The 10,580-nt window shown below is 40.0% G+C and overlaps 1 protein-coding gene across 2 annotated transcripts; it reads right to left on the bottom strand.

Moving 5' to 3' along the window:
- Positions 1–579: 579 nt before the first annotated feature.
- SRRD (SRR1 domain containing) lies at positions 580–10,446 on the bottom strand. Of its 2 annotated transcripts, none has more exons than XM_075214466.1 (8): positions 10,378–10,446; positions 9,414–9,583; positions 8,748–8,788; positions 7,761–7,972; positions 6,941–7,039; positions 5,094–5,245; positions 4,455–4,500; positions 580–1,042 (listed from the first exon to the last, which is right to left on the bottom strand). In XM_075214466.1, exons 2-8 carry the CDS (start codon positions 9,578–9,580, stop codon positions 851–853), a joined length of 909 nt encoding a protein of 302 aa, XP_075070567.1. In that variant the 5' UTR covers positions 9,581–9,583; positions 10,378–10,446; the 3' UTR covers positions 580–850. The 2 variants fall into 2 exon arrangements, with proteins under 2 accessions (XP_075070567.1, XP_075070578.1); XM_075214477.1 differs by having other exon boundaries at positions 9,414–9,626; positions 10,376–10,429.
- Between the last annotated feature and the right edge of the window lie 134 nt (positions 10,447–10,580).

The raw sequence follows: 10,580 nt of genomic DNA, 5'->3' as shown, positions 1-10,580 counted from the left end.
TATTGTGTTGTATTGGATTGGCATGAGAGCTCTTGGAGGACTGTACAGAGTAATGATCACCAAAGCCAACTTATTGTAAGTGTTTCAGGGGGCAGTTAAAAAAATATAAGTATGGAGGACCTTACAGCGCCCATGCGTCACTAGCCTTATACATTAATCTGTTAATATTTATATTGGACACATACAAAAATTTTAAAAAAGCAAAGGTTAGAGTTCCTCTATTTTATGTCTTTATCTCCTTTAGTAATATACTCCCAATACACATACTTACCCATTAGCTGGCATAACCATGGCTGACCTTCTCTCCAGCCACCCAGTCCTCCTGGTCAGTCAGGCAAATAAAATATAACAGTGGGTCCTCTTTATATAGAAGCTCTAGTCAAATAACTTATAAATTACTAATAAAGGGAAAATGAAGGTCTTCAAAATTGCAGAGCTGGTGAACATGATGACAGAGGGAGATCACTACATTCACAGGCAAAAGGTTCACGTCACAAGCTCTGCTTGTGAACTAAATAGTGTACAAAATGTTTCAGACTACCAAAATAATCAAAGCCAATTAAATGAATTTATTGGTGATTTAAACTAAAATATATATAAAAGATTTTATATACAAGAGAGGAAAAAAAATCATACTTTGGAAAGAAACTCAAAGGATATGTCTCTTTCGCCTTTGCATACAGAGAAACATCTTGTATGATGTATATCTTTATCAGAAGTCTAATCTGAATGGAGAGTTTATGGAAAGAACAGCAGCCCTAGCTGGATGTAGCCAATCAGGTGGTGCCATCTTGCCTTTGGATGTGCACTATTATTAGAGGTCTGAGAGGTATGGAGAGTGCAGTCAGGGCTATCTTGTAAAGTTGCGGATGATCTCCAGGTCATCACATTCTAGGTAATGAGGTTCACTCTGTTGTTGCCATATTTCCTTAGGTAAAGTCTTCAGTTTTGTAATAGTAAAGCTATGGATGGATGTGTCATTGAAAATATCACTGTACTGAGTACTCTCTGGAAATGGCGTTTCTTCTACAACTTGTAAACTCTGTATTGAAATACAGGACAATAAATCATTATATACCCACTATATCTAGTACAACAGACATTCATCTAATATTCATAAATATAAGGTATTCACAGTGTCCCATAACATCAGATCCCAGTGTTATGGTCTACATGCAAAAGCAGGCAGCATATTCCCTTCATGCAAAAAAAATAAAATAATAAGTGTGTACCCCTTGCATCGCAATGTGATTTGTATAGGCGCAAAATTGCACTCTTTAGCTGAATTTGCTTCAAACTCTAAATGAGAGCCTAGGTAATCAACACCTAACTTAGATATGCCACATCTCTATAATCACATTTCACTTGCACATAGCTTCAGACCAGAACTGTATATTTACAATGTACAGAATCTGCAGGGGGAAGATCAATTGTCTGCAATTTGCTGCCGAACATCACTGTGATGTTTTCAGGGTACTATGGTACCATACCCTCGCCGATTTACCTGAACACCTCTATGGGGTGGACATAAATGTTGCAAAGCCGCAGAATGCTTTCGAGACGATCCCAGAGGCACTCAGCAACACATCGCAGACAACTGAACCCTGAAGAGTCAGTAAACCTAAAAATGGGATTTTTATACTTACGTTAAATATTGTTCTCTGAATCCATTGGTTATACAGTGCTGTGAAATGTAGCTTGAGCGCTTTAAATTGTTTTTTTTTTTTACTAACAAAGCCCCAAAGGAGAAGAGGGAGAGGAGTCAACAACAACAGGATACCCTTTGCACTCGGACCAGGAACTGTAGGTCTGCCAGACCCTATGATTGCTTCTGGCTGATACCAGTTAGCTCAACATGGTTTGCACCACAGCATATATAAACATCTTGGCTTCAAGGATCATGGCCTCAACAGCCACACTGATAAAGCCTGGCCTTAGAGGGAGCCTTCACAGTGGATCCTCTGCCATGGCGAGAAGGTTGGGGACTTCAACAGCCTTTATGGCCAATCCGGAGCCACCAGGATCACATGGGCACCCTCCCTCTTTACCTTCTTGAGAATCCTGTGTAGCATGACTATTGGAGGGAACAGGTAAATGAGGGTAAATCCCAGGGAACTGACATGGCATCTGTTAACAACGCCTGGGGGTGCCTTGTCCTGGAGCAATAAGTGTCCACCAACCGAGACACCGTCATGTCAACGTCTGGCCGACCTCACCTGTCCACCAGCTGCTGGAAGATCTCTGGGTGTAGAGACCGCTTACCCAAATAAGCCCCCTACTGGCTGAGTCAAAAGGTTTTCCAGTTGCCTATCTCTGGGTACACATCGCCCGAGATGGTCGGAACATTTTGTTCCACCCAACGCATGATCCGACCTGTCTCCATCATGGACTGGGCACACTTGTGCCGCCCCGATAATTCAGATATGGCACAGCTGTGGCGTTGTTGAACTGGACCTTTACTGTGCTTCCTTGTAAGATGGACTGAGCCCTGACCAGGGAGTTAAAGATTGCCCTGAGTTCCAGGATGTTTATCAAAGCTTTGCCTCCTCCAGAGTCCCTGAAAATGGTACTAAAGGGTAACTGCCCCACAGCCTCTGAGGCTGGTGTTTGTGGTTATCAGGGTCTAATTCCCATATAGTGAACGAGTTGTGTAGCAACCACCCTGTTGAGGTGGTCACTCCTCAACCACCAATTAAGCGACCTGATGGAGATAGTCTGATGCATTGAGTTGGTTAGTTGCAACAGAGACTTGTTCCACTTCGAGATTGAGATTAGTTCATTTTGAAACTTCCTGTATTGGAACCTTGTACATTCAGAGATTTTAAGTTCAGTATGGGCCTTAAGGACTTGTCTGGCTTCTGTACCAAGAGGAGATTGGAGTAGAACCCCAAAACTTTTTGGGCTTCCAGAACTGGGATCACAATGCCAGAAGAAGACAGGAAATGGATTTCATCCCACAGGGCCTGATATTATACTGGGTCTTCGGGAAGACCCATTGCGAAGAACCGCTTTGGTTGGGTCTTTATCATATCTAAGATGTCCGTCCGTCCCGGACACAATTGCTATGGACCAGGTGTAGGTGGTAGAAATGAACCACCTGTCCCAGAAATGCTGTAAATGGGCTTCCACTACAGAGGCCCCAAGAAGGAAGCCTATTTGTCATGCTGACTGTTTGCCTGCTGGCCTGGGAGCTGGACATCTAGGTGCCCAAGCCTGTTTCCTCTCTGCTGGCCTCTGTGAGAGGCGGAGACCTCTGGAACAGTGGCTCCTTGCCCTACCTGGGGGGGCATAAGGAGCAAAAAGTAGGGTTTCAAGGCTTGAAGAAAAGTACACTTCACCCCGTAGCCACTGAGATGATTTTGTCCAGCTCAAGACTGAAAAACCTTACCCCGAGAAAGGCAGAGACTCAAGAGTCTTTTTGGATTTTGCTTCCACTTGCCACGTCCGCAGCCAGAGGCTCAGCATGCGGTTATTGCCGAGGCAGAGAGCCTGGACCTATGAGACAAACATTAATTGTGGATTCTCATAGGTATATGTTCTGGGTGTTCCTGATTGCAGTTCCTCAGTTAACTGCTCAGACCACCTCACACCACCTTATTTACCCAAGCTGCAGCTAAATTAAGTCTAAGGGAGGCCCATGTGACCGTAAAAATGGATTTCGGGGAAACCCCAAGCTTCCTACCTGTGCTATCCTTGAGGCTAACAGCATTACGGATTGAGATGGTGGTGGTTAGGGAGCATCTACCTGAGGAGGAGATTCCTATTTTGTCCTGGAGGCGTTGGGGCGCAGATAAAGGGTCTTTAAACAGCGTGAAACCTGCAGTTTAGTTTAACCCACGCCTTCCACAAAAGATCCTTCAACAGAGGTGACAAGGGGAAGAAACAATCTGCCTCTTTTGCCACTTCAACAGTGAATTGCCTGGGTTTTCTAACTCCTTGCACTCCTGAATATTTAGTTCCTGCCGAATGGCACGCACGAAAGCCTCCCCTCCCTGCGCATTTCCTGGAAAGGGTAAAAGGAGATATGTTGTGGGAAGAGGGCTATAAATAATAAAATAAAAATCATTTAAAAAGGACAATGCATCCATTTCAAAAGGTATTGAGGTGCATAATTTACTGCAGGCCTAGATAAACTGCTAGAACCAAAGTTAGGAGCATGTAATTATGTAAGGACAAATTTTCACAAACATTTTTATGGGTGAGGCTATGCACAATACATTAACGTATCATCCAACATATTACTATAGCTACACACCTAACATTAGTCAGCATAGAACATATTATACAGCACTAATGGTCAGAATATTACACTCAGCAGTACCAGACAAATGCCAGCCTGTGCTCTTTATTATTTTCCCTCCATCACTGCATCTGGTAGAAACTATTAAAATCAGTCCTCACAAACCCCCCAACACCACCAACAAAACAAAACATAACACAATCTCACAACTTACCTTATGGATATAAGCATAATCTCTCTGTAGGATTCTTGATAACAATCTATAAGACAAGATAATTTTGCAAATGTAAACATTACAATATAAATGTTAAAAAGCAAGTACCTTTATAGGAGCTATCCTAAGAACATTTGAGTAACTGCCATAACACGGTTTGGCTATTTTTTCACAATATAAAATTAACGTTGAGACATAGGCTACCAAGCCCAATGTACTCAGGAAATGTGTACTTACATGTTGGTGTATGCTTTGAGGTCTCAATTCCCTACTAGGATGTTCTGACACTTGACAGTTATTGCTCACATATTGGGATAAAATCAGAGACCACGGTATTATCTAATATATAAAAGCCTAGCAGCGTGTGTTAGTGTGTGTGTGTGGAAAAAACTACCGGGTGACAGAGTGCTCAAGCTGCAGCGCCACCTGCTGGGCGGAGTTATATACTACACTGACCTACTAAATTCTTAGCATTATCTAATATATAAAAGCCTAGCGGCGTGTGTGTGTGTGTGGCGATGAAGATGACAAGAACCTTTTTAACACCTTAAGTAGCTTGATTTGACTAGAATGCATGAGTTTCATGCACGGGTTAACTTGTGTTAAATCATAGAATGGTGATCTTCTTTAATCACTTACCGTTCTTCTATCCCTTTGAAACTGTTGCCAATGATGATCATCTGCGATAAAGCATCCCACGACCAGTTCCGCCATAGCAAATTATTATACAGAGCCTTCCCACAATGTAGCATGTAGAACATGGTGGGTTTACACACAACATGCTTTCCCTCCTATAAAGAAAATATAGGTTCTCTATTATTCTACAGGGTTTACAAAATTAGTTACAAGATTCTAGCCTGTTATATGGCAAGAGTTTACACAGGGAGTCCTTACTAGTAACTTGGTAATATGAAAAAAGAAAAATTATAGAAGGAACTCAAACAATAGTAATTCAGCGTCTAATTTTAAGGAGCCATATATGTATAAATAAGGTCACAATTTGGTTAATGTCCATTACAGGGTCTTAAAGGGGAACCTCATTTTTGTAGAACTTCCCTTTTATTAATCTGTCCCCTATGTAGCAAATGGGTGGTGTTCTCATTGGAAGTCCCCCATAAGCCTTAGAAGCCTCCATAACCTAAAGCCAAAAGCCACCAGGAGTCAATTACTCAGAGCACAGGGGAATAAAGTTCAGCCATGCCCTCTATAGCAGAGGGATGGACGCCCTCTCTGAGCACTGTAGGCATGCAGTTTCAAAGAGGGGACCTAGGGATTAGAAATAGAGGAAGAAATAGTTTACAGTCACAATTTATGCCGCCATAGTTAAAAAAAAAAGTTTACGTTAGGTAACCAATAAAGTTTTGGGGTTTTCTACCTGCACTCTTGGGACAAGGGTAAATCTAATGCCCATGCACACATGCATTCATTTTAAGCTTTTAATGCACATAATTAAAGCATATTAAATTTAATATAACACTAATAGTCCAATAACATTATGTAAGTTAATGGATCTGTACACACACACTTTCTGATATACATATACATATGAGCCAACATAGTAAGTTATCCAGCCAGGAAGTTTAGAGACACCTCAATTAACACATTTTCAATGATCTGTTAAAGCAAAGTCAAAGTACAATGTTTTGTCTATGCTTTTTACCAGTGATTTTTTTCAAAGCACTCATATACTAACCCTATGGCTCGAGGATATACAAGTTTTAATCTTAACTATCATCATCACCATTTATTTATATAGCGCCACTGATTCCACAGCGATGTACAGAGAACTCACTCACATCAGTCTCTGCCCCATTGGAGCTTACAGTCTAAATTATCTAATATACACACAGACAGACAAACAGATTAGGGTCTATTTGTTAGCAGCCAATTAACCTACCAGTATATTTTTGGAATGTGGGAGGAAACTGGGGCACCCGGAGGAAACCCACACAAACACGAGGAGAACATACAAACTCTTCACAGATAAGGCCATGGTCGTGAATGGAACTCAAGACCCCAGTGTGGTAAGGCAGAAGTGCTAACCACTAAGCCACTGTGCTGCCCATAAATATTTAATTTGTCTATTGGACTGCAAACATCACTTGTAGATTTCATAGATTTTCCTCCCATGGACTCAGAGACTGACATTCACTTAACAGTACATGTAACTTGATTTAAACAAACTGGTATGCAACTAACAATCTCTTCTCAGTAATCACAGGGAGCCTCCATTTCTCGTCAGGGTACTATGCGCTCAGTGACAATATCACAAAGGGACATACAATTAGACAAGTCTTTAGAGTGCAATGTGCTTCCCAACGATGTCATACGATTTATGACTAGTGAGACCGTTAGGAGACTGTAAAAGCTTCACATAATCATTGCTATTGTGTTCAATACCTAGTAGAAAATTGATGCATTGAGATCATAGTCGCACTTGCTCTTACATTACTCAGCTTGAGGTGAGCAGCATCACCATAACATACCTCATTTTTTAATACAAGAGTCAGACCTAGTTCTTGAAGTACACTACTCTCCAAGGGGGAAAATAATGGGTCAAAAATAAAGCACTGCTTTCTTGGGATCTGCAAAGAAAACCAAAATACACTAATTATTTGAAATACCATGCCTGTTACCATGATCGACTTGTATTTTACGTCTTATGCTTCATTGAGATCTCAGCAATATCAAAACAGGGACAGGGACATGTCAGATTATAGAGTAAACGGCAGAGTCTTAAGTCCTAGACCAGGCCTGGCCAACCTATGGCTCTTCAGCTGTTGTGAAACTACAAGTCCCAGCATGCCCTGCCAGCTATCAATTGGATATCTTCTGAAAAGCATGCTGGGACTTGTAGTTTCACAACAGATGGAGAGCTGCAGGTTGGCCAGGCCTGTCCTAGACAGCTACATGCCCTACAAGATCTTCCAATCTCTGAACTCACAGCAAGTGATGCAGAAACATCCAACTACAAATATGGATGGTATTTATGGTGCTGATGTGATAACATTTTATAAAGAGACTAAAAAATAAATATAATAATAAGAGACCCAGGTGAAAGATTATGTCATTTCAAATTGCTTTGTGGTTTCTTTGTGTATTGTCAATTAACAAATCTGGACAAACTACAATAACGGAACAGTTCAATGTAAAATATCTGTTAAATAAACTACACATACTTCAACTAAAAGAGAAGCTGTTATTCCTTATTCGAAGGTAAAATGCCACCTACCTGATCATTTCTTAAACAATTACATTCTATATTCTGCACCCTTGTGATTTATTCTCAATATTTTTAACTATCACCTTAAAAAGATCCAGGATCAAAAGTAAGAATGCCATTTGGTGCCGAGATATAACACATGATGTAAAATTTCCCAGGCCATAGCACACACAGTCAAAGTGTTGGAGAGACCTACAGTTAGCTTCCTCGAGATGCAGATTTATCATTAGGTCGTCATTATCTCTGTTGTGCTCTGAAGTCAAATGAGCTATTTGCTGACATTTGTTAAGACAACCTATGAGAAAAATATGAAAAGTATAAAATTGGTGACAGTCTAGTAAAACTGTAGTAACACAGGAATCATTGCAATACTGTACTCCAAAATTAACTTTAATTGGTCAAATGATTGCTATACTGTAGTCATTTTTTGAAATAAGTGGGCACTTCCAGATTCAAAGATGATTCCATTAAGCGCTCAACCAACCTAATTTTTCATTTAAGGAAATCAAATTTGATTACATTTTGAATATTCAGATCAATTGTTTGGGGGGGGAGGGGGGCTCTGTGTGCAATATTTGACCAATTTGAATGACAAAGACTCATTGGCAGACAAGATCAGCCTGTGTGTGCTCATCTTCAGGCTAAGAAATTTAAGGTGGCCACCACAGATGTCTGAGACTCTTTGAAATCATATCTCATTTCTATTTGTCCTGACCAAAATGCAATGTCTAGTGAGTGCCATCAGAGCTGCAGTAACGTAAACCCTTAGGATATAGTTGTTTGACAGTAGGATAAGTTCAATTTAGCCATCCATGTGTGTCACCAAGACCGGCTGTTCAGCGATTGGCCTGAATGAAGACACCTTTTATGTCACAGTGTTTACTGACTAACATGTCAGTAATTTGTCTATCAGCATCAAACACTTTTCTTTCACCCAAGTGATTGGGTTAGATAGGCTGGCTCCACCTGCTTATGAATGGTGATACACCTGATAATAGAATTCAAACTGGTCTTTCCTAAAATTGGGATTTAAAAAGTACATGCACCAGTTCACTTCACAAACTACTCACCGTGACAGGAGTCCCAAAAGTCAGATAGTCTCACATTTTCCCTGTTAAAAAGGCAATAATATAACATCACAATTTTATAATATAAAAAGAAATGTTGTTTTTACACAAGCTAAGAAAATAACATTGCTGAAAGGTGCAGTTCAAAACAAAATCCCTGAAAAATTAAACTATACAATAGAAATAAAAAACAAAACAAATCTTGTTATTTTTTCCATCATGCTACATAATATACTGTAAATGAGAACATATTTAGATCAAAACAAAAAATACACACCCTACATGCCTGTACTGAAAACAGTTCAGTAGTACTAGTTAAATATACTGAGTAATCTGTACAACTAGAGCCATAATATCAAAGTGAAAAGATTTGGGCTGCCCACCAATGACCAACCATTTAAGGACATTTCTGGCATACTGTGTAGAGATGGTGGGGTTCTGTCATCTCTGCTGGGACTTTGTGTAATATATGAGGGGTGGAAGAACGTATAGTGGGATGTGTTTACTTTTAACATTGTTATCTGTATTTATGACTTGCTATTGTTTATTTTTAGATATTCACTTCATAATTTTTAGTATTATGTGTATTAAATCTTGTTACTATTTAAATAATTACAATGTCTTAATTAAGCAGCTGCAGACATGCAAAATCACCACTAGGTAACTCACATTGTTTCATTAATTTGCTTGATTACTGCTTTACAGTCTTTAACCGGGTAGGAAGGATGAGGTTGCGCAGATCCTTCAACTTCAGAAACAGAATTTTCTTTTATCCTTGAGGATTTCTTCTTGATTGCTTTCTTCTTGCTGACAACCTGCCATGTGTCTGAATCCATCCGGTAGGGCAGTAAGAATAGCTATTTACAGCAAACAAGCTTATCTCTGAAAAGCAAACGTTCTGGCATATAAAAATGTTTCCTATTCCTGGCACAAACAATGAAATGTGTATATTCAAATTAAAACTTTAACACTATGCAGGAACTCTATTCCTGAACATTAACCCTAACGAAGAGTGGTGTGACATGGTAGCTTTTTCTGCAGTCATGTTGAACTGCATGGGTTTTGCCAGAATAACACAGACCCTGCTCTAAGTAGCATTTAGGGCCAACAGCAAAACAGCGTATTCAAGGGCTTAATACGAAACCACCTAGGAAATGCTGCAGGAATAGCGATCCTTGATACCTGTGCAAAAAGACAAGTGTTGCCCACGCAAATAATAGTGAAAGAAGCTTGTGAGGCGTAAACATGCTAAAATAAAACTTTCATAATTATCTAACATTTTGCTATGACCTACATTTAGCACAAATATTCAGCAGTTTATTTCTGAAAAAGAACCATCAGCTCAAACTTGCAATGCAGCAGAAAATCTGTCTGGATGTGCTGTTTGATCGTATATTAAAAATAGTGTTGTATTTCCACGGAAGTCATGCAAGATTGTATTTCTTCTTTTTTATTGGTTACAAAAATGCTAAAAATGAATTCACAGAAATGTTATTTGCTGGCTTACTGTTAAATCACCAACCACCGTTTGGATCAGAGATTATCCTCTGTATAAATATGGCTATGCACAAAGGATTACTTGGTGAACATAACAGTATGTTATAAGAAAAGTAGTAGATGCTAGAATGCACAGTATTAGATAGTTGCCTGACCTCTCAAATGCTCACAATCCTCTACTGAAGGGCGCTTTGGATGTGACATATAAGCCATGTGTATGCGTTCCACCGGAATCCTGTGCGTTCCACCGGAATCATGTGCGTTCCACCGGAATCATGTGCGTTCCAGTAACATCAAGCCCGGAAGCGGCTGTGTTCCAAGCCTCATCCCCTGTCCTGA

Source organism: Mixophyes fleayi, chromosome 1, assembly GCF_038048845.1.
Source record: "Mixophyes fleayi isolate aMixFle1 chromosome 1, aMixFle1.hap1, whole genome shotgun sequence".
NCBI classification, from domain to species: Eukaryota; Metazoa; Chordata; class Amphibia; order Anura; family Limnodynastidae; genus Mixophyes; species Mixophyes fleayi.
This window is presented reverse-complemented; position numbering and strand designations above follow the sequence as displayed.

What these genes read in the sequence shown, in the direction of transcription:
- SRRD (XM_075214466.1), bottom strand. Translation starts at nt 9,580, where the DNA reads ATGGATTCAGACACATGGCAGGTTGTCAGCAAGAAGAAAGCAATCAAG. An exon ending in CTTTTGGGACTCCTGTCACG is followed by an intron (nt 7,973 to 8,747) that starts GTGAGTAGTTTG and finishes TTTTTCTCATAG; the next exon opens with GTTGTCTTAACAAATGTCAG. An exon ending in TGATCCTGGATCTTTTTAAG is followed by an intron (nt 7,040 to 7,760) that starts GTGATAGTTAAA and finishes TTTTCTTTGCAG; the next exon opens with ATCCCAAGAAAGCAGTGCTT.